We start from the raw sequence: 24,273 nt of genomic DNA on the forward strand, positions 1-24,273 counted from the left end.
TGCTTATTTGATGAAGCAGGGGGAAATGAATATTTTGTGGTAACAAAATTTGTACTTTTACATATTTTTAGATGGTAGATTACTACAGTCTTTGTGGGGAAAGTGTTGGGAATCCCAGCCACGGCAACCTGCAGCCGGTCACCCCTACCTGTGCTGGATATGTATACCAAGTGAAGTATCAGGCTTAATTGATTCGGGGTAGTAACCGTCGTAACAAGTAATCTACAGCCATGCTTATTCGTTTACCCTAGCTATGTAATTCAGTCCTTGTTTGTTGTTATCGGAATATAAATCATTTTTTCTTCATTCCCCCTGCCGTTGAAGCAGAGAGCTATACTGGATATGCATTGAAAGTGAAGTATCAGGCTTATTTGGTTTGGGGTAGTAACCGCCATAATAAGCAAGCTACTCCCCTGCTTTTTTGTGGATGCAAATCCTTTTTTCCACATTTCCTCTTGCCATTGAAGCATAGAGCAATGTTGGAGTTGCATTAACCGTGTGTATGTTTATTGAATAGGTTTTGTTCCATGGGCATGAATTTGTGGGAAAAATAGGAGCATGCAAAAGGGCTCCATGGCTGGAATACTGGCTAAGGACTGCTCCTACCAAGATGTCCGAGGCATCAATCCACTATGAACGGTCGTGAAGGGTCGGGGAGATGGAGGCAGGGTTCGTGCAGAAAGGCCTGTTTTAATTCCTCGAAGGCTTGGATGGCTTCAGAAGGACAATGTCTGGTGTCTGATCCTTTCTTCGTGAATGCGATAAGAGGTGCCACAATGTGTGAATACCGTGGGATGAAATGTCTATAAAAATTAGTGAAGCCTAAAAAACGTTGCAGGGAGTGGAGTCCCACGGGACGAGGCCAATCCCGAATGCTGGCAAGCTTTTCAGAGTCCATATGAAACCTCGAGGTGGAGATGGTGAATCCCAGGAAGGGAAGGGACTCCCGCTCAAAGAAGCACTTCTCTATTTTGGCATAAAGGTGATGATCCCGTAAACGCTGAAGAACTCGGCGAACCTCCAAGCAATGGGAAGCCAGGTTTCTGGAGTATATCAACACATCATCCAGATAGACAATTACATTGGTGTGAAGAATGTCCCGGAAGACCTCATTCATAAGGTTTTGGAAGACCGCCAGCGCATTACATAGGCCAAATGACATTACGAGGTATTCATAATGGCCATTGCGTGTATTAAAGGCAGTCTTCCATTTGTCCCCAGGCATAATGCGGACCAAATTGTAGGCCCCATGGAGATCCAACCATGAAGATTTTAGCCCCTTGGAGATGGTCCAGTAGTTCCGGAATGAGTGGGAGCAGATACCTATCCTGGCGAGTGATCGCGTTAAGCCCACGGTAGTCGATACAAGGTCTTAAGGAGCTGTCCTTCTTGGCTACAAAAAAAACCCCCGCCACTGCCGGGGAAGTAGAGGGACGGATGAACCCTCTTTTCAAGTTTTTGCGGATGTATTGTGACATCGCTTGGGTCTTTGGAAGAGACAGCAGGTACACCCAGCCCCACGGAGGAACAGTATTGAGCAAGAGGTCAATCACGCAATGAAAGGGTGGGGCTCCAGGAGGGTTTCTGTCTTTTCCTTTGAAAATACATCGGCAAAGTCTGCGTATTGGGCTGGCAAAGATGAAGAGTTGGTGGCTAGCAGAGGTTGAGGTCGGGATAAGCACCGAAAGCAGGAGGAGAAGCAATTGGAACCCCAGGAGGCAATCTGCAGGGTCTCCCAGTTGATACAAGGAGTATGCTTCTGGAGTCATGGAAGTCCCAGTACCACTGGGTGGATAGCCTTTTCAAGTATAAAAAAAGGTGATCTCCTCCTCGTGGCTGGACAATATTAACTGATTATTGTAAAATATTCTGAGACCCAGGTCAAAGACTCTGATCTGAACATTCTTCTACACAAAATCTATATTTTGGGAATAGTAGGATTTTGTTCTCTGATTTTACTTTTTCTGGTGCATCAGTATTTCTTTTTTATATACAGGACATACCCTACAGTCCTGAGGTTTATATACTGGGTTTGAATATTTTGTGGTAACAAAATTTGTACTTTTACATATTTTAGAGGGTAGATTACTACAGCCTTTGTGGGGAAAGTGTTGGGAATCCCAGCTGCGGCAATCTGCAGCCGGTCCCCCCTACCTGCCTCAACGCTCGGCGAGGCTTCCAGTGCTCAGCGCGGCGTGTCCCAGCTCTGAGCCAGCCGATGGCATTTCCATCACGTGGCTCTGGATGCCGCCGATCTCTTCGCGTGCGCCTCCCTAGGCGTGCGAATGCAGGACTGCCCGACTCTTAAAGGGGCTGTGGTGGGAAACGACGGCGGGGCCCCTGAAGATGACGTCAAGGCTTAGGGGTATTTAAACCCTGGCTCAGTCCTCAGATCCTTACCTTGGCAACAGGTCCTGCTCCTTTGGTGTGCATGGTTGCTGTTCCTGATCCTGAGTTCCTGCTGTCCCTGATCCTGAGTTCCTGCTGTCCCTGATCCTGGGTCCTGCTGTTCCTGACTCCATGCCCTTCCTTGTTCCTAGTTCCTGCATCCTTCTTCTTGGCTTGTCCTCCTGGTTCTGACTTCAGCTTGATTCCTCGTCTCTGCTCGTCTGCTGCCCGTCCTGACCTTTGGCTTGATTCCTCATCTCTGCTCGTCTGCTGCCTGCCCTTGACCTCCTGTTTGGCTCTCCATATTGCACCATCGCCGCCAGCCTCGACCCAGATTCCTGACACTGCTTCAGCCTGCTCCTGAACTCCGCTTCACCGAGGAGACCTGCATCTAAGTCTTGCCGACCCCGGTACCCAAGGGCTCAACCTGAGGGGAACAAGGGCTGGTATAGATGAAGCTCCAGCTTGGTCTTCCTCACCAGCACTACCTTCTGTCAATGAGGACCACTGGGGGCCATCCCTCAGTGGTGGTGCCAACTGTCATCCCGGCCCAAGGATCCACAGCGCTAATAGTTTGCCAAGGCCATGGACCCAGCAGACCTGTCCAGCCTCCAGGCCATTCCAGGCCTGGCTCAACATCTCTAGCTGCAGCAGCAGTGCCTTGACGTCTTGGAGGCCACAGTCAAGCACTTGGCCAACCATCTGGGCTCCACCTCCATGCTAGGGACTCCTCCTCCGCCTTCTGCAGCAACACTACAACCTTCTGTGCCGCTGCACCTCCCGACACCTCCCCGCTACTCTGGGGACCCGAAGCAGTGTCGCAGGTTCTTGAACCACTGTTTCATGAGGTTCTCTCTTCAACCTACTCAGTTCCCCAGCGATCAGGTAAAGACAACATTTATCCTATCGTTGTTGGATGGCAAGGCCCTGGCCTGGGCCTCTCTGCTGTGGGAGTGTGGGGACTCCTTACTTGGGGACCTTCCACGTTTCATCCAGAATTGTTTTATGAACCAGGGCAACAATCAACTGCGGCTTCGGAGCTACTTCACCTCCACCAGGGGTCCCTTTCTCTAGTAGAATACACAGTTGAGCTTCGCACTTTAGCCTCAGAGTTGGGCTGGAGGAAGGACAGCTTGCGGAGCATCTTTCTCAAGGGCCTGGCTTCCAGAATAAAAGATGAATTAGCTGCCCGAGAATTGCCGGAGGATCTGGAGGCGCTTATTAATCTGACGGGCCAAATCGATCAGCATCTACAACAACGTGTGAGGGAGCTGAAGCCGGGGTGCCGGACAGTTCTTTTGGTGCCCTCCTTCTCTTGACCCTTGGTCTCCTCTGCAACCTCTGAGCCAGTTCCTGCTCGCAGCGAAGAACCCATGCAACTCAGCCGAAGTCATCTCACATCCAAGGAGAGGCAGCAATGCTGGACTCTCGGTCTCTGCCTCTACTGTGCTGGCAAGGGACACCTGCTGGCCCAATGCCCTAACCAGCCAGGAAACTCTCGAACCTAGGCATCACGGGGGAGCTGACCGTAGGCTGTGGAAACCCTGCTCCCCAATGTACTGTCCCTGTAACACTCCAGTTCTCCAGTGGGTCTTTACCAATCTTAGCTTTCATCGACTCTGGGGCTGGAGGAAACTATATTAGTAGAGCTAGTGAAACAACTACAGCTACCTGTGGTCACCTGTACTCCTCCACTGTTAATTTCGTCCCTTCAAGGAGATCCACTACCAGGCCGAGTCATCTCCTGTACTGCAACTATGGTTCTTCGCACCGGGGCTCCAGGATACTCAGACTTTACAAACTGGCTCAGCTGTGTGCCCCAGGCCCATGCAGATGCACAGTTTGTACAAGTGGGCTGTGCAGGTTCCTCAAGGACCCCTCCCCCGACCCAGGAAAAGGCAGCACAGTAATTATTGTAATGGGCTCTAGAACATGAATACATTTCCTATTGGAAAAAAAGAACAAGTCAGGCTGCTATAGATCCCTACACAGACCCTGTAAGCTATCAGAATCCATCATCTCAGTAACACACACAGAAAACTGACAGATCTTCACCAAATACAAACCAGAACCAGAAATATATAGACAAACACTAAACTGGAAACACCAATAAGCTAGACTCTGAGAATTGCAACCCTGGAGACCTGGTGATATAGAAACAGGAATGCTCATGTACTGAGAAAATTATAAAGCTCTCAGAGATGCATATTCATAACATTGACGTATTCCAAGCACTAAATAAAAAATAAAATGCTTTTTTCTATGTTTCACTGGGCATTTTATTTTTATAATCATGTTGGTCCCGATCATGACCTACTTCTCCCATTGAATCTGCTCCCCCAGCTCCAATGTCATCCCAGTTCCTGATTCCCAATCTCCCTCTCATTCTAGAGTCTACACTCTTCCCCCACCCCAAACCTCACCCAATATAGGTCCCAGTTCTCCTACCAATCCCCAATTTCCTATTCTCCAATGGCTTCCCCCACCAAACCCAAGTCCCCGTTGTGCCCTGGAGACCCAACTCCCCCCCAGTCCCTGAGTCCTCACTTCTCCTTCAGTCCTTGTGCCACCATTGTCAATAATGATGCTGTCTAAATTTAGGTTCGGCTGATTAAATGTTACGTGTCTACATTTAAACTTAACGTTATATATAAGTTTGATGACAATACAATTTTAGTTAACATATTTGTAATGTTTTGAATCTATTGAAAAAACACATTTCTGTTTATAATTAAATTATATGTATTGAGATTTTAGGTGGAATGTGGATGGTGGTGTGAATATGGAGCATTTAAGGGAATGCTGGATTATGGGGCAAGAGTTAATAAAAGTTCATTATTGAAGCTTCAGTATAAGTTAGATTACTAAATGTATGGGGGAATTGTGTTTTTTGATTTATAGATATGAAATTGGAAGATTGTCATCAAATTGCTTAAATTTTTCAATAATTGAATTTCATTGTTAGCTGTATTTGGATGTCTTCATATGCTCTGGGACAACACCACACATCGTTACCCAAGTTTGTTGATCTGTGTTTGTATTGAGGCATTTTGAGAAAGCTGTTGTTACAGTGAAACAAGGGTCCTGTGCAGAGACAAGATCATTGTAATTGGGACGAGATTATTGTAATTGGATTTTAAGAATATGTATCTGGGATTAGTATAGTAACAACAATTTGCTGATCAGGGTTCAAGAAGGGTGTAATATATGGTGATCTTTCTGTATGTTTGTGATTCTATATGAATAATTAAAAAATATTTTAGAAAATGTTGTAATATGTTGGTTGGGTCTATGTTATATATTTAGTTATTCTAATAAAAAACATTTGCAAAAAAAAAAAACCCCAAAAAAAACCATCCCTCTTCCCTCCTCCCAGTCTCACTCTTGAACTCTCAGGTCAGCGTGCATGCTAACCTGCCTTTACTTGCTATGCTAGGAGAATATTTTTCAGCTCTTTAAATGGCTAGGAGGGTTGTTTTTTTTTCCCAGTGAAGTTACTTCTGGGATGGGAATGTTTTCCTAGAACAATGAGCTGTGCCAGCCCAAGCTTTGCTGGGGGTGAAGGGGGAGGAGGGCTGCAGCTGCTCCTGTCTGCTTTCTCTGGCTGTCAAAGCCCTTTAATAACTCCTAAGTCTTTAAGTTCAGCAGAGGACTGCCTCTTCGAGTGAAAGCTCTCAGTTACAAGGCAGGGCAACAATCTGAAATGTACTTCTTAGTGCGCCTCTCCTCCCTCCTCCTAGCTCTACAGCAGAGCACGGTGGTCACCGCTGACTGTGGTGCTTGTAAGTTGCAGAGCTGCGAGCCGGTCATCTGTAGAGCTCCCGAGCTCCTAGTCAGAGACGACTGCGGATGCTGTGAGCAGTGCCTGAGCACGGAGGGCGAGCCGTGCGGTGGGAAAACGGAGCGGAGGGCGCGCTGTGGCCCAGGACTGGTTTGCGTGAGCCAATCCCAGGGGCGAGATGAGGGGAGCCAGCCGGAGGGGACAGGAATCTGTGTCTGTAAGGAGGACGGGCTGGTGTGCGGCTCCGACGGGAGATCTTACCGTAGCGGCTGTGCCCTGCACCTGCAGAGCTGGGTCGCCCTGCACGCGGGGAAGGACAAGCTTCACAAAGTGCATGACGGAGCGTGCACGTTTGGTAAGTGTCCTTGCCCCAGTTTAGTAGATAGAGAGATGGCTGAGAGTTGACAGGCCCTGATAAATGATGCAGGAGGTGATGTGACTTTACATAGATATAAGAAGCTGAATTATTTTTGATAAGCGCATCCACACAACCTGATTTGCTGAAAAGAGTTCATCAAACTAATTTAACAAAATAGGTTTGATTTCCCACAAGTTGAAATTAGTGGAGTTTCAATGCACTACTTACATTCTTAATCAATTTATGGGCAGATTGGATGGGCCAATTTAGTCTTTTTCTGCTGTCATTTACTGTTATTAAGCATATATTGCAAAACTGTATTGTTAATTTCATGGACATTATTCAAACTTCATGATAAATGTTTTAAAATACTATAGAAAGAACTATTAATATTACTTGTCATAAAATATGACATGAAATGTGCTTTTATGCTGAAGGTACAGTAACAGATATGGGTTTCCCTTTACTTTGAGCATGATCAAATGCACACTAATGCTCCCTATTAACGTGTTCACTACTCAAAGTATAAATGAAACAGTTGGGGAAGTATTCCTCTGCCACAGTATAGATCTGAGCTGGCTAGCAGAGCCCCGGATGCTACAAAAGACTACGGCAAGACCCAAAACAATTTGTGTTTGTCAAGAAAAAAGGGGTGGAAACAGTCACTCTCACTCAGTTTATACCAAGTAGTGTGGCTGCCATGCTAACACACTTGCTCAATAAAGACTTGCATTTTTTAACGCATTATGAGCCATAAAATTATACTACCTGTCACCTTCTGATCACCCATCAACCCTTTCCCACCCCAACTCCCCTTCCTGTTCACCCTATCATTGGAATGCCTTTTATGATTCACTTATATTTTCTGGTAATGTCATCTTTAGCTCATTCTATTCTGTCCGGAAGAAAGGAAGATTAGCTCCCCAAAACTAGTCAAGAAATGTATTAAATTAGTTCAATAAAATGGTATTGCCTTGTTTTTTTCTTTTTTGTTGTTAACCTTTATTTCAGTTTACATCATTTGTTTTAGTCTGCAATCATTAGATTTCTCTTTTGCTTCAGTGCCTGCCAAAATTTATCATTGAAAAACGTGGAGTGACTGTACAGCACCAGCTCCAGCCTCTGTGCCAGAAGGGACTAGCTTAGCCAATCCTGTACTTACTCCCACTGCATTCCTGCCCTTAAGAAATTCTCAGCCTGTCCCTTTTGACACGGAGATATATTATAATCACACTACTTAATAAGAATTTTGGAATGACTCACTGGCCAATCACATCTGATAAAGCAGAGTTGCTTATCTGTAACAGGTGTTCTCCAAGGACAGCAGGATGTTAGTCCTCACACATAGGTGACATCATGGGATGGAACCCCGATGCAGAAAACTTATGTCAAAGTTTCTAGAACTTTGACAAGGTAGATGGAGCATGCCCAGCATGCCCTATACCATGCATCCACACAGGATCCCTCTTCAGTCTCGTAACATAGAATTACGATTAAAACAAAAAATTGGAGAAACCCAAATCCGCGGGGTGGCAGGCAGGTTTTGTGAGAACTAACATCCTGCTGTCCTCGAACACCTGTTACAGATAAGCAAATCTGCTTTCTCTGAGCACAAAGTGGATGGCAGTCCTCACATATGGGTGAATCCCTGGTTACAGGCTCTTCTCCAACAAAAAAAGGGTACCAACAGACATCTAACCAGGTGCCAATAGGCACAGCAACACTGGTGCTGTTGGTAACAGAGAGGAAGACAGCCTGAACCCAAACAATGGACCCTAGGCAGAAAAGTTGGGTTCTACACCTCAACAGGTTCCAAAATACAGACTGGCCAATCCTACTGTTGCATCAGCCATCCTATCCAGACAGTAATGAGAAGTGAATATGTGGAGAGAACTTCATGTCACAGTCTTACAGATCTCCTCCACACGAGGGCCACTGACACTGCCATGGCTTTGACAGAATGAGCCTTGACATGATCCCCAAGGTGCAGTCATGTCTGGGATAGGACAATTCACATTAAAACTAACATGAAAAAAAATTCAAATTCTGGTGTCACCTCAGCAAAAAATATCCCTCCACTGCTATTTTATGAAATAATACAAACTCCTGCAAAGAAAGAGACATCTAGAACCTTGCCATACCTAGTCACAGCGCTGACTCTCAAGATTCAAATAACAGCAACCTTATGAAAAAGCAGCAATGTAAACACTACACCAGGCCCTAGAACAATAATACATCACTTACTGGAATAACAGAACAAGCTGGACTACTACAGAGAAACTACATGCGAGCAGAAATATTGCACTTCAGTCACACACACAGGCAAAACAGATTGACCTTTACCTAATATAGAAATAAGAGACTACAAATTAGAAACAGAAACATGCAAACAAAACCAAAATGGAAAGCCAGAGAAAATAGACTCTCAATAGTGGAATACTGAAGAAAGAGCAAAATACAAAAATATAAGAAAGGCACATTCCCAAAGATGGCATATTCAAATTCTAAAATCTCATTATATATATAACATTATATATATATATATATATATATATATATATATATATATATATATATATATATATAAAATCTTTTTTGTCTGATCTTTGTATTTTTCTAATCAGTTGGTCCTGGTTTCTTTTTCCCATTTTTCCCTTGTTGCTCATTTCCTAAATCCTTTTCAGTGTCTCTCTTCTCCTACTGTCCTCTTCCCTTCCTCCCTTTCCCCCTCACAAACACACACACACACACATGCTTTCTCTCACAGTCTCCCTCACACACACAAGCTCTCACTCTTATATCTCTCCCCCCCACCCAAGCTCACATTCTCTCTACACACACACTCTACATGCTCTATCATACACACACACACACACACACACAGAAGCTCTCACTTTCTTACCGCCCTCCAGGCTCCCATTCTTATACGCACACAGATGCACCCCCAGGCACCTATTCTCACCCACATGCACACATTCAAGCTCCCATTCTCACCTACACATTCACAAATTCAAGCTTCCAACTCACCTGCACACACCCAGGGCCTTTTCATTAGGCATATCCAAAGTCCTACTTCTGCTGCTGCAGGGATGGGATCCTGTGACGGCATTACAGCTGAAGCCCTCCTCTTCGCCATTGTGGGGATGGGATCCCACGGCAGCCTTGCTTCTTCTGAGACCCTCCTCCTTGCCGCCACAGGGATGGGAATCCCGTGATGGCCTTGCAGCTCCAGCCCTCTTCTTTGCCATCGTGGGGATGGGATCCCTCAACAGCCTTGCAGTTCTGGCCCTCCTTTTTGCCGTTGCGGGGATTGGATCCCACAACAGCATTGCTCCAATAGGCCTCTTCCGGTTGGGTGGGCCTGGGCCCAAATTGGATGGGCCACTGCCCACCCGTGGCTATGTCACTGTTTAAAAGTAGCCAAATCTGTAGCACATATAGGCAATAACAGCAGAAGATACTTGCCTGACACTGAGTGACTTTAGCTGACATTTACAAGGCAAACTGCAATATTAGAGGCTCAGTGGATTTCTGCTGTGGTAAGCAGAGCTCTACTACAGGAACCACCATGCTGTAGTGGATGTTTCATTGCATAGTGTTTCTGTGGAGCAAGGCTCTTGTTAGAAAACTGATGAACACTACAAGTTATTGTGTTGTTTTGTGCCTATTTTCTCCTTTTCCATCTCTCCAGGATGGCTGTCTTCAGCTATTTAAGTTCTCTTGTTGGCTGTGGATTGAAAGGAAAAGCTACATCACTTCTTTGGCTGAACCCTACTAAGTCAGCAAGAGTTATCTCCCCATCAGCAATTCACCATCAGTGACATCCACCTCTCCTAGGCGCTCGATGCAATAGGCAAATGAACTGCCACTCTAAAAGGGACGCACAATGGGTAATATGAGCGACCCTAGCGCTCTGCATCGTGCGCTCAGGAGAAGTGGCTGTGTGTTTAGAACAGCCTGGCCAGAGCTCCCTCCCCACCACTGGCAGGGCTGTTCCTTATTGTTCCTTTCCACCAAAACTTGTCAGAGACAGGACCAATCCCCTTTCAGGACAGCCTTCTGAAACAAGATTGGTCCTTTCACTGACATGTGACAGTGAATGGACCAATCAGCAGGAAGTGAATAAATTAGTATCAAGTGCCCGACTCTTAATGTTAATGTATTCACTCCTTCACTCACTGCTGGCAGGGGTTACGAATGGGCCAGACCTTGGGGTTGCTGCTTTCTGTGGTTCCCCTTATGAGGAACCCTAGCATTTTTTTTTGTTAAGCCCCTTGAGTGGAACATAATTCTGCTTTCTGTGGTTCCTCCTATTTAGTATCGCTAGGATACTAATAGAAGGAATCTCAGAAAGAAGGATTGTTTGTTGTTTTTGTCAGCCCTTGAGCGCCGCATGCTTTAACATCTGCTCCCTGGCAGGCATTACATTTGCAGCATTAAAATGGATGTAGTGGGCACGTGGCAATTTTTAGCGATTTAGTTTCATCAACATGAATTTACATGTGATGAGTGCTATTAACTAAACTTTACTGAAGCTGATGGCAGGAACAAAACTTCCAAGAATAGTTCACTACCAGACAGTGCTCAACTACAACCCAAAGTCCAAACATCACAGCAGTCAAAATCCAGTCTCCTTATACCTTCTCACACCTTTTCCCCACAAGTAAGCTCTTATTATTGCGCTGGAGGTGGACCCTTGGACCGAGGTGGAGGTTGGCACTACCCGTAGGAAGGGTCATATGGGTCCCCACCGTCGGTAGGCAGAGTGGGCTGAAGGACAGAGGCCGGCTGGTGCTTCACAAATACCAGCCCTTGTTCCCCGTAGGTTGAGCCTTTGGGTGCCGGGGCCAGCTGGACTTAGGTGGCCTCTGTCTGTTGTTGTCGATGGGAGGATCGAGGTCAGCCCAGAGGCAGCAACAGGGAGAAGTTACAGTCTGTACTGGATGAGGCGGAGTCCTGGAGACTTGGGCACCAATAGGAACAAAGTCAGACAGGGTGTGCAAGAGCAGGCCGAAGCCTGAGTTGGCCAAGTTCAGGACGTAGACTGTAGGAGCATCGTAGAGCAAGCTGGGTTCAGGGCTGGCGGCAAACTGGAAGAAGTGGCAAGCGTAGCTGAGGTCTGGACGAGGAGAGAGTCAAAAGCATAGTCAAGCAATGCAGAGGTGCGGAGCTGGAGAGAGGAAATGGAGTAGTCAGGCAATGCAGAGGTCCGGGGCTGGAGAGAGGCAATGGAGTAGTCAGGCAATGCAGAGGTCCAGGGCTGGAGAGAGGCAATGGAGTAGTCAGGCAATGCAGAGTCAAACTGTGAAGTCAATCTGAAGGAGAATTGAAGATCAGGAACACAGGAACGAGGAAACAGGAACGGAGTCAAGGAGAGTCAGGAACCAGGAACATGAGGAGGCAACGAGTGCTCGACTAGCGAGGGGACCTATTGCAAAGGCAAAGCTAGGGAGCGGAGCCCGGGCTTAAGTACCGGTGCTCCACTGATGTCTTCATCCGTGGCCGGGGCTCTATTCCCGCCACGGGCCCTACTTAAGTCACAGTATTTTCGCGCACGTGTGCCTAGGGAGGGGTGCGGCGCCGAGTAGTGGCATCTCTCTGCGGGCCACGCGGAGAGGCCCAACATGGAACAGTAGGAGCTATAGCAGAACCAGAGGTACCAGGATCTGTAGCTGAGCCAGAGGCACCAGGGGTGGCCCGAGGACAGGAGCCAGCAACCTACCGCCACCAGGGACGTGGGACCAGGACCTGGATTAGCTTGAAAGAGGTGAGGGGCTGGGCTGCAGGTCTGCTGCGGCCGGTGCACGTAACACTTATGGCGGGTACACCTTTGACCCTGGGCCCTCCCAGTACCTGGTGGATAGATGAATTTGTTTCCTTAAGGGGTTCTTGTTTCATTCTCTCACCCTTTGGTATCTCAGGCTGATTGTAGCTGAATCTGTCTTTGACTCTGGTGAACTTTCCCAGGCAGGATGTCTTTCCTCTGACACTCCCAGTACCCTTGTCCCCAGCTTCCAGAGAATCTCCTTCCTAGATTCCTTCTCCTCAATTTCTTTGAACCTTTTTTGTGGAGAGAAAGGCGCTAAGGGGCTACTCTGCCGTTTTTGGATACTTCGGATCTAAAAATTCTAACTCGTACCTTTGTTATTTCTAGGCTTGACTACTGTAATGCGTTATTACATGGTCTTTCTACAACTTAAATTCAATTGGCACAAAACACAGCTAGCTACTAACATCATTTTTCACAAATCTAAATAGCCCTCTGCTGATTAATTTACATTGGCTTCCAGAATCATTTTGTATCTTATTTAAAATTGGATGCCTTACTTTTAACGCTTTGAGGTGGGGCACTCCTTTTATCTTGCCTCTGCGATTTCTCCCTATCTTCATTCTCTTCACTTTCGGTCTTCACAACAAGAACTTTTAGTGCTATCTTCTATTCATAATATTCGTTTTGAGGGTATAAAAGCCCCTTTACCCACTGGCGCAAGGGGGAGAGAATATATGAAATTTGCTTTTCTTACCTATTTCCTCATCTTTGGAATTCTTTACCTCTTAATATTCACCTTGAGAAAGATTTTTTTTTAATTTAGGAAGGCACTAAAATCTTATTTGTTCATACAGGCTTTTTCACAATGGATTGTTTACTAAATCTGCCAGTATGCTTATTTGACATTTTCTTATTTGAATTTTATCTGTATTTAGTTATTTTTTATTGTATTTTTTTTTAGATTTGATTTGTAGTTTTTATAACTCATTTTCATTATTTTATCTATATATTGCTTTGTTAGATTTACCTATTTTATTTGTACATCACTTTGTTAGCTTTGCCTATTTTATTTGTACATTATTTAGTTTTACATTTATAATTAATTGTGATTAATCAAGTATTAATAAGCAAACAAACATCTGTGAAGGGATGGCTCCAAACACCAGCAGGACTCCAGTTTTTAGAATCCCTGCTTCTATTCTCTCCCCCTTGCGCCAGTGGGTACAGGGGCTTTTATACCCTCACAATGTCTCTTCCAGTGGGGAGTGGTGCTTCTTCTTGACACACTGGCATCACACAAAGGGCAAGGTCTAGTGAGACCACTGGGAGGGCACTCAGACCAGCTGAAGCCTCCACATGCATGTTTGTAAGGGACAAGGATGCCTTTCTAGGGGCAGAAATAAGCACCCCTCCATACATTCATCTAGATGCATTTTTATTTAAAAAAAAAAAAAAAAAAAAGTGTTATCTGCACATATTTCAGTGGATCTTGAATTCTGAATATTGCCTGAGGTGAGGGTGTGGAACTTATATTCACTGCTACTTTACCTATCTGTGGTTTGAAATAGTTTGAGAGGAGAATGGATCATGGAGTAGTTTCAGATGAATATCATTGACTGAAACTGATGATTCATTCTAGATCTGATGTTACAGAAGCGTCAGGTATTATACTTAAGCAGGGAGGGCACATTTCAGGATGTTTATAAATGTGGATATATTCTTGGATATAAAAGCAGATTTAACACAAGTTTTATTCCTTCCAATTCCCAAAGGACAGCATTCTTTTAGCTCAATGTTAAGTGCAAAATAAACCCTGCTTGTAGTGTTTATTTTGCAATAACAATATAATAACAAATATGTAAACTCAACTTTGAGTTTAAAACTGCTCAGTTTAATATAAAAATATGGGAACATTTTTATATTTATCACTTTTTTTAGCTACTTTGCTTTACTGTGTGATTCATCCCTTTATAGGTCAGGACAAAGGAGTAGCTAGAGTGGGACTGGTCAAAACACTAGCAACTCGGTATATAACAGTACATGGGATGAAATCAATGGGGCTACATTTTAACTGCTCCCTTTGGGAGAAGGGTTGTGTGGAGATGGCATGAGCTGGGGTGACAGCTGCTCTTCTTGTAGTAGTTGTAATGACATTGAGTGCCTCCCTCCTGCGTTCTACCATTTTAATGAGCTTCTCCAGCCCCTGAGGACAAAGGAGTCTAGCATTGTATTTGGCTTTCATTCTTATTGCTTTTATATTAGAATGAGGCACTGCTTCTCCTGTTCAGTATTCCCCTGCTTTAAATGCTTTTACTGAGCAGATACAGCGAGAACACAACCAAAAAAGTGAGTAAGTGTGCATTTGCATAGGAGGCAAAGTCTGCAGGTAAAATCCCTTAAGTTGCTGATTCAAGGCAGCATGGATTCACCAGGGGGAAAGTCCTGTCAGACAAATCTAATTGATTGTTTGACTGGATGACTAAAGAATTGGATTCAGGAACAGTGTTCAAACTCGACGTGATTTACTTGGATTTCAGAAATGTTTTTGATAAGGTCCCATATAGGAGGCTTGTGAATAAAATAATAATAATAATAATAATAAAATAATAATAAAATAAAATAATTATGTCTGTTATAATGTTATATAAATTTCCATGTATAATGGTTTTATGGTTACTATGCAATAATAATAAGATCCCTGAGTTACACGAATACAACATATTAAGATCTTTGAGTTATATGGTTACAATGCTACGTGGTTACATGATTACATGATTATATGGTTATATGGTTCAATGATTCAATGTTATATGTTTATATGGTTACAATGTAAAAAATAATAAGATCCCATAATCTTATTAATCTCCTTATTGGCATGTAAACCAATGTGATATATCCCAATGAATGTCGGTATAAAAAAGCAAATAAATAAATAAAATGAGAAGTTTGGGAGTCAGCGCCAAGGTGGTAGAGTGGATTACAAACTGGTTGACTGATAGGAGACAGCAAGTAATGATAAATGGAACCTGCTCTGAAGAGAAAACATTGTTAAGTGAAGTGCCTCAAAGATTGCTTTTGGGACCCGTTCTGTTCCATATCTTTGTGAGTGATATTGTGGAAGGGATAGAAGGTAAAGTCTATGTATTTGTGGATAATACTAAGGTCTGCAATAGCGTGGACACATGAAGAAGTAAAGAAAATGAAAAGTGATTTAAGAAAGCCTGAAGAGTGATCAAAGATTTGGCAGCTTGGATTCAATGCCATGAAGTGCAGAGTCTTGCATCTGAGGTGTGGTAATCCAAAAGAGCTGTGTGTGATGGGAGGTGAAAGACTGATGTGCACAGACCAAGAGAGGGATCTTGGGGTAATAGCATCTGGCAATCTGAAGGCGGCAAAGCAATATGACAAGGCAATAGCTAAAGCCAGAAGAATGATGGGCTTCATAGAGAGAATAATAACCAGTAAAAAGGGGGTAATAAATGTCCTTGTATAGTTCCTTGGTGAGGCCTCACCTGGATTACTGTGTTCAGTTCTAGAGTGCTTATCTCAAAAAGAATAGAGACAGAATGGAGGAGGTCCACAGAAGGGCTACAAAAATGTTTCAGGGTCAGTACTGGAAGACTTATGAGGAGAGGCTGAAGGATCTAAATATGTATACTCTGGCAGAGAAGAGGTGCAGAAGAGATATGAAACAGATCATCAGATACCTGAAAGGTTTTAATGATGCACAAACTTCAAACCATTTCCGTTGGAAAGAAATCAGTAGAACTAGGGGTCACAAAATGAATCTCCAGGAGAGGCGATTCAGAACCAACACCAGACAATATTTCTTCATGGAGACCCTTGGAATGCCCTTCCAGAGGATGTGGATGCTTGGAATGCCCTTCCAGAGGAGGTGAAGACAAAAACAGTCAAAAGAATTCAAAGTGTCATGGGATAAACACTGAGGAATCCTAAAGGCTAGAGGATGGGAATGAAGAACAGGGTGCATGGGGGTAACTTGCTTGTGTGGCAGTTACTACCCTTAACCAATAATCCTTGATACATTTGATGTAACTGCAACATTGCTTTCCGCTTCAACAGCAAGGGGAAATAAGGAGTTGGAAAAGGGTAAACAGTGGAGTGCCTCAGGGATCTGTACTTGGACCGGTGCTTTTCAATATATATATAAATGATCTGGAAAGGAATACGACGAGTGAGGTTATCAAATCTGCAGATGATAAAAAATTATTCAGAGTAGTTAAATCACAAGCAGACTGTGATACATTACAGGAGGACCTTGCAAGACTGGAAGATTGGGCATCCAAATGGCAGATGAAATTTAATGTGGACAAGTGCAAGGTGTTGCATATAGGGAAAAATAACCCTTGCTGTAGTTACACAATGTTAGGTTCCATATTAGGAGCTACCAACCAGGAAAAAGATCTAGGCATCATAGTGGATAATACTTTAAAATCGTCGGCTCAGTGTGCTGCAGCAGTCAAAAAAGCAAATAGAATGTTAAGAATTATTAGGAAGGGAATGGTTAATAGAACGGAAAATATCATAATGCCTCTATATTGCTCCATGGTGAGACCGCACCTTGAATACTGTGTACAATTCTGGTCGCCGCATCTCAAAAAAGATATAGTTGCGATGGAGAAGGTACAGAGAAGGGCTACCAAAATGATAAAGGGGATGGAACAGCTCCCCTATGAGGAAAGGCTGAAGAGGTTAGGGCTGTTCAGCTTGGAGAAGAGACGGCTGAGGGGGGATATGATAGAGGTCTTTAAGATCATGAGAGGTCTTGAACGAGTAGATGTGACTCGGTTATTTACACTTTCGAATAATAGAAGGACTAGGGGGCATTCCATGAAGTTAGCAAGTAGCACATTTAAGACTAATTGGAGAAAATTCTTTTTCACTCAACGCACAATAAAGCTCTGGAATTTGTTGCCAGAGGATGTGGTTGGTGCAGTTAGTGTAGCTGGGTTCAAAAAAGGTTTGGATAAGTTCTTGGAGGAGAAGTCCATTAATGGCTATTAATCAATTTACTTAGGGAATAGCCACTGCTATTAATTGCATCAGTAACATGGGATCTTCTTAGTGTTTGGGTAATTGCCAGGTTTTGTGGCCTGGTTTTGGTCTCTGTTGGAAACAGAATGCTGGTCTTGATGGACCCTTGGTCTGACCCAGCATGGCAATTTCTTATGTTCTTATGTTAAGCAATGAGGGCCTCTATTTTTATAGACACTGATAAGCGCTGGGGGTAACTTGCACAGAGCAGCAATTACTACCCTTAACAGAAGCAAGGGATTACTACCCTTAACCAATAAGCCTTGATGCTTTTAATGCAACTACAACATCACTCTCTGCTTTAATGGTGGGGGTGGGTAGAAAAGAATTGGATTCAGACGACAACCAACACGAGCCCTGACTTTTATGGTCTAGAGTTCTGATACGCAGATATAAGTGAAAAAGCACAGTACTGCTTCTAAGGTCAATGCCATAAGCTAAACACTTCAGCACTGTCTGAATTTTCAAGAAGACTCATCAAATATCTGCAAAGATCGGCAGTTGCTACCCTTAAAAGAAACCTGGTTAACCTGCATGGCATGGCAGATACTACCATATGAAGCTTGCTGGGCATACTGATGGACCATTTGGTCCTTTCGTGACGTTACTTTTAGGTGCAGGCTGTGCACCAGTTTTAAAAGGGAAAGCAGGAGCATGCATTCCCTATGAAAACTTCCCTGAAAAAAGGACCTGTAGAGATTTGCACCTGCTGTCTCTGAGAGTACTTTTCCCCTTGGAAGTAATGCAATTGGATATGAAAATACATGCATGCTTTATTCCCCTCACCCTGTACATCCCACCTATATCTTATCTTCCTAAGGGGCCGATGCAATACAGTGCGCTCACACGAGCGCACTGTTTAACCCGCTGTCGGGCGCAGGTTAAATAGGCGCTAATCCATCCCCTAATGCGATAAACTCGGCAGACGGCTGGTTATGAAAACCGTTGCCGAGTTTACTGGCGTCGGTCTTCATAACCGGCAGCCGCCGCGGGGTCACGTTAGCTAGCGCGACCCCCTAATTTGCATATTGCATGGCGCATCCTAAGGCCCCTAAAAGCGCATGCCCTGTTCATCCCAATGCATTCCTTTAGCTGGGTAAGGGCTGGGCAATTCTCAGACTGCCAGAATATCCACATAAAAGGCTTCAGAAATTGCCCATGGGAGCAGGTGGAAAGCAGTAGTCCTACCTCTTATCTGCAATGGAGTGCTTTCTCCTCTGCCGGCTTTAGTAGGAAGTCTGACCACGCAGGCCTGGTCCTGTGAGACTACAGAGTCCTGCTTGGCTCGATCGGCAGATGAGAAGCACTGCTTTACTCCTACATGCAGGAGGAAGGTGAGGCAGGATGTAGCAGCAGTTCTGCATCTGCCCCCTGGATGTTTTGGCGGATGGTGCCTCACTTTCCTCCTGTTGTCCAGTGCTAGGCCTGTTCATGCAAGCTCTTCTCTTGTGATTCCTGCCCCAGAGTACAGAATGCATCCAAAGTGTACAGAGACCCGGCAGAGCAGCTCAGTGTAGAACTGAAGTCGGAAGGTAAGGCACACAGGCTCACTCTCTAGCTCCATTCCAGAGGCTGGAGCAGCTGAAATACAAGCAGGTGCAGTGCAGCAATGTGTGAAGGTGGCAGCTGCGATTCAGGGCTCAGGCCCCATGTGCCCATAACTAATGACGCCACTGAATATTTATAATCATAAAACGTATAGTCTCAGATGCATGCCTGCTGGGGTAAAGGGCACCAGTGTAGGAGGAGAAACTTAATTTTCTGTGTATAAGGTGAATGTGATTTTATATTTGTTATATTCTTATAAATAAACTGAAGTATTAATAACTGAGTAGCTGTTTGTTTTCCTTTTATTTGTAGCTTTAATTTATACAGTGTGCCTAGTGGCTTGTTTTTTTGCCAATTTATGAATGGAAAGTATACTAAAATGAAAATGAATGATATGTATTCCCTAGTACCTTCTGTGGTTGGATGAATTTAAATGTGTTTAATTTGCTGTTCCCTCTCAGCAGTGCTGCAGCTGAGGTCTAGTTGATTTCCTTGTAATAGTGAACAGCAGTCTGCAGGGAGGAGGCCTCTCATCTCCATATCTGTTCACTAAGGGTTTTAGAGCCCCCCTAACCACATTAATTCTAATTCAAATCACTTGTAATTGCTGAATGGACCATAGCCAGGGTTAGAGCAAAATGTTTGCAGCATCGTAATTACAGGCTCATTTAATCAACCTCCTTTTATGTAAAGCTAAAAGGGGAAGCTCACTTTCCAAAAGTTCTATGCATATGTTAAGTTACGAAAGCTAGGAAATGCAATGAATTCACATTTGTAGACTACAGTAGAGTGTTTCAGTGATCCTGTGCAGGTTATATAACGTCAGGATTTGAATCTGTAAAAAGTTTAGCTCTCTTTTATTTTATTTTCAAGAGTCCATTGGTTGCCAAGTGCACTAGGGTTGCTGACTGGCTCCATTTTTTTAGGGCAGTCTATCCAGCCCTGCCTTTACCACAGTGTATGCAGGGATTTGTAGTTCTCATTTCTCTTAAAGAAATCAGAGCTATAAGTCCCTGCATGCAATAGGTAAAACCAGAACTGGTTCAACCTGTCCTTATAAAAAAATAAAACACAAAAAAACCCCATAGCCAGCTCAAGTGACCCAAGTCCAAATTACTTGCTGGACATAGTCCAAGATAGGAAACAATCTTTTCAGAAGTTCATTTCCAAGCAATAAATCTTCCCCTGAACTCTGGGTGATTGTTACTGGATGTTTCAGTATCATTTTTCCTATTTGAATGGTGAGCCACACTTCCTCAAGATTTTAATGGATTGTCCCCCATAACTTGCTAGGGACTGGTCACAGGGAGATCCCTGCTAGTAGCCTTCATCTCTACAGAAGCTTCAGTCTCTGAAAAAGGCTGTGGGCAGGGGCAGATTGGCCTATCGGGGGATCGGGACCGGTCGCTCTAGTCACGAGGTCTGCCGGAGCCGCGCTCGGCAGGCCACTGGTATCGCCAGGGCCGGCCGGGGCGGCAAATCCCCGGGCCGGTCATCAGCGGGAATCCGCCCCTGTGGGTAATCAGTGTGATTTCCGAAGCTGAGTCCACAAGGGCCTCACAGGGAAACACACCCCGCAGTTTAATGGCAGTAGTGTATCTCTGTCCCATAGATGTAAGTTTATCAAAAAAATATTTGTGCTTCAGCACAGAGTCAGAAGTTGGGGAAGTGATTTCACTCAGGTGTTTCAATTAGGGCTGCTGATGCAGTCAGTTCAGGTTTACCACACATGAGAGAATCCTGTACACTGGAAGTGGATACCTGTGAACAAGATAAAAAGTCAGTTACTCTTTCTTCATCTTCAAGAGGTGAAGGGGATCTGGACCTTCCTCCCTAAGAAGTGCTGAGCTGCTTATGGTCTTAGTCAGTTTGGTGCACCTTAGTGAGGCAGATCAAGCAGCAATCTTTGCTTTTAAAATATGGATGGCAGCTTGAATTTCTCCGAGCTCATCCTCTAGCTTTTATTTTTCTGTTTAAACCACTGGATTTCTGGCTTGGCATCTGAATAATTCAATGCTTCTGCTGGTTCATTAATACTCGGCTTATTCTATAATCAGAGGAGTTAAAATTTGTCTCTGAATGCAAGTAAGAACTATACACAGCATTGACAATTTGTTTTTGCACTGAACATAAGAAATTGCCATGCTGGGTCAGACCAAGAGTCCATCAAGCCCAGCATCCTGTTTCCAACAGAGGCCAAAACCAGGCCACAAGAACCTGGCAAGTACCCAAACACCAAGAAGATCTCATGCTACTGATGCAATTAATAGCAGTGGCTATTCCCTAAGTAAACTTGATGAATAGCAGTTAGTGGGCTTCTCCTCCAAGAACTTATCTAAACCTTTTTTGAATCCAGCTACACTAACTGCACTAATCACATCCTCTGGCAACAAATTCCAGAGCTTAATTGTGCTCCTTGTTCCACGCGAAGGTCACCAGAGGCAGGCAGAGCTCCGGAATCTCAATGCGTGGATGAGACAATGGTGCAAGGAAGAGGGTTTCAGTTTTGTAAGGAACTGGGGAAACTTTTGGGGAAGGGGGAAATTTTTCCAAAGGGATGGGCTCCACCTTAACCAGGGTGGAACCAGGCTGCTGGCACTAACCTTTAAAAAAGGAGATAGAGCAGCTTTTAAACTAGAACAAAGGGGAAAGCCAACAGGCGCTCAGCAGTGCATGGCTTGGAGGGAGGTAACTTCAAAAGATACTAATGATGCATTAGAATTAGGGCATCCAGACAGTGAGGTTCCAATAATTAGAAAAGTAGTCCAAGTGTCTGTAATTAAAAACTCACCTGAGCTAAAAGATTCCAATTTATCCCTATCATTTAAAAAGCAGAATGAAAATACAAACAAAAAACACACTTTGAAATGTTTGTATGCTAATGCCAGAAGTCTAAGAAGTAAGATGGGAGAATTAGAATATATAGCAGTGATTGATTACATAGACTAAGGGCCAGATTTTCAAAGCCCTACGGATTTACAGATTTTCAAAGCCCTACGGATTTACAGATTTTCAAAGCCCTATGGATTTACGTGCATAGGTGGGGTTACGTGTGCTGGGCCTATTTTACAAAGGCCCAGCAACGCACGTAAAGCCCCAGGACGCGTCTAAGTCCCGGGGTTTCGAAAAAGGGGCAAGGAGGGGGCGGGGCGGGGCCAGAGGCCTCTGGCACAGTAGCCATTTGCCGCTGTGTCGAAGGATCACGTGCCAGCAGGATGCCGTAGGCGCAAGAAGTAAGATAAAGGTCAAGGTGGGGGTTAGGATAGGGCTAGGGGGTGGGAGGGCTAGGGGAAGGGGAAGGGAGGATAGGTTAGGGGGTTAGGAAGTTCCCTCCCAGGCCGCTCCGAAATTGGAGCAGTCTGGGAGGGAATGGGTGAAGGCAGCGAGCTTCGACACGCACAGGGTGCACCCCTTGCGTGTGCTGACCCCCAATTTTATAACATGCGCACCAGGTAGCGTGCACACATGGACGCCCGCGTGTAGCTTTTAAAATTTACCCCTAATTGGCATCTCAGAGATATGGTGGAAGGAGGATAACCAATGGGAGGTTGCTATACCGGGGTACAAATTATATCGCAATGACAGAGAGAAGCATCTGGGAGGTGGTGTGGTGCTTTATGTCCGGGATGGCATAGAGTCCAACAGGATAAACCTACCACATGAGACTAAATGCACAATCGTATCTTTATGAGTGCAAATCCCTTGTGTGTTGGGGAAGAGTATAGTGATAGGAGTATATTACCATCCACCTGGCCAAGATGTTGAGATCGACAGCGAAATTCTAAGAGAAATTAGGGAAGCTAACCAAATTGGTAGTGCAGTAATAATGGGAGTTTTCAATTATTTATTTATTTTATTTGTTTTTGTATAACGACATTTGATCGAGATATCACATCGGTTCACATAACAACTGAACAGTAAATAAGACAGGAGCTGCTTATTTTTACAGTATAACTTAGAACATTTAACAGGACACTAACTATATTACAAGCGCTAATGTGAGGATGGTGGTAAACATATAGAAAACATGGCTTAGGAATGGTTTTGTTTCCAATACAGCTTAGAACTGTTTTACATTATATAATTACCCCAATATTGACTGGGTAAATGCAATATCAGGACATGCTAGAGAGATGAAGTTCTGCTATCACTGCTAGAACCTCTTCCTCCCAAACCATAGCACTCAGATGCGCCCTGGCCTCCTCAGGCAAACAGGGAAGAGATAAGTCATTAAGGTAGGCTATTATGTCTTCCTCTCTAATAGTGGTATCTGCTGAATCAGCTCAGCATAAAATTGGGCAAACCTATTAGAGATTTGTGTACTGTAATAGATAAAATTAAGAACAGGGAGGAGTCTTTTTAAGAATCTGATTAAGCAATTGTTGCTCCTTTAGACATCTAGCCAATAATCGGCTAGCCTTGTTGCCAAATTCAAAACATTTCTGCTTCGTTCGTCCAAATTATAGGCTACTTCAGCAACATCTAAAGCTTTTAATTCTTGATGAATGGCTTCAAGTAAAGAGAGGTCAGTATTGTCTCCACATCTCTTACACTTAATCTCCAGTTTCCCAAGCTGGGCCAAGAGCTGCACTCTGATTTTACCCTTCTCCTTCTGTAAAAACATAGCCCTATATATCAGCTTGCCCCTAATCATTACCTTTAGCCCTTCCCAGAGTACTACAGGATTAACATCCTCCATCTCATTAATCTTTAGATAATCAGCTATGGCTTCAAGAAGTTCGGTAGTAAAGGATTTATTTGCAAACAAATCTTTGTTGAGCCACCTAAACGTCCTTCTAGGCAATTCTCTATCCACCCTCAGTCCTAGGGACACCGGAGCACGATCAGACCAAGTTATATTGCCAATAGATGACTGTTTAATCCTCCCCAATAGCCCCTTATCCAATAAAAAAAAAGTCTATTCTGGAGTATGACTTGTGAGATCTTCTCTAAGTGCCCCTTTAACCCCTAGATCATCTAACGGTCCAACTGACTCCCTCACAGGTTTTCTGCTTCGGATATATTTAAAAAAGTTTTTACTGTGAGTTTTTGCCTCTACAGCCAACTTCTTTTCAAATTCTCTCTTAGCCTGTCTTATCAATGTCTGTTCTCTTCTGTTCTCTTCTGTTCTCTTCTTTGGAGTATGCTCCATCTGCAAACTGTGTTCGCTATAGACCTCATGTGCTTGTTGTACTGAGGTCTTTACCTCAGTACAACAAGCTGATGTGCTGTGTGTCGATTTTTGTGTTAGAGCCGGCCTTTGCATCAGAAAAGTGCTCTGCTTCAACTTCTGCGCCGTAGGTGTATCATAGGTCGACTTCTGTGCTTTAGGTGCGCCGTGCGATGACCTGTGTATCTTAGGTGCTCTGTGCG

The 24,273-nt window shown here is 44.3% G+C and overlaps 1 protein-coding gene across 1 annotated transcript in view; it reads left to right on the top strand.

Annotated features, from left to right (window-relative positions):
* Positions 1-6,050: 6,050 nt before the first annotated feature.
* The window catches only part of IGFBPL1 (insulin like growth factor binding protein like 1), a 41,625-nt gene continuing 23,402 nt past the window's right edge, over positions 6,051-24,273 (top strand). The window contains exon 1 of the mRNA XM_029585450.1: positions 6,051-6,524. Within this exon, the coding sequence (XP_029441310.1) occupies positions 6,092-6,524 (433 nt within the window). The 5' untranslated portion in view covers positions 6,051-6,091. The remainder of the gene's footprint in view (positions 6,525-24,273) is intronic.

This window comes from Rhinatrema bivittatum, chromosome 1 (genome assembly GCF_901001135.1).
Source record: "Rhinatrema bivittatum chromosome 1, aRhiBiv1.1, whole genome shotgun sequence".
In the NCBI taxonomy this organism is placed as follows: domain Eukaryota; kingdom Metazoa; phylum Chordata; class Amphibia; order Gymnophiona; family Rhinatrematidae; genus Rhinatrema; species Rhinatrema bivittatum.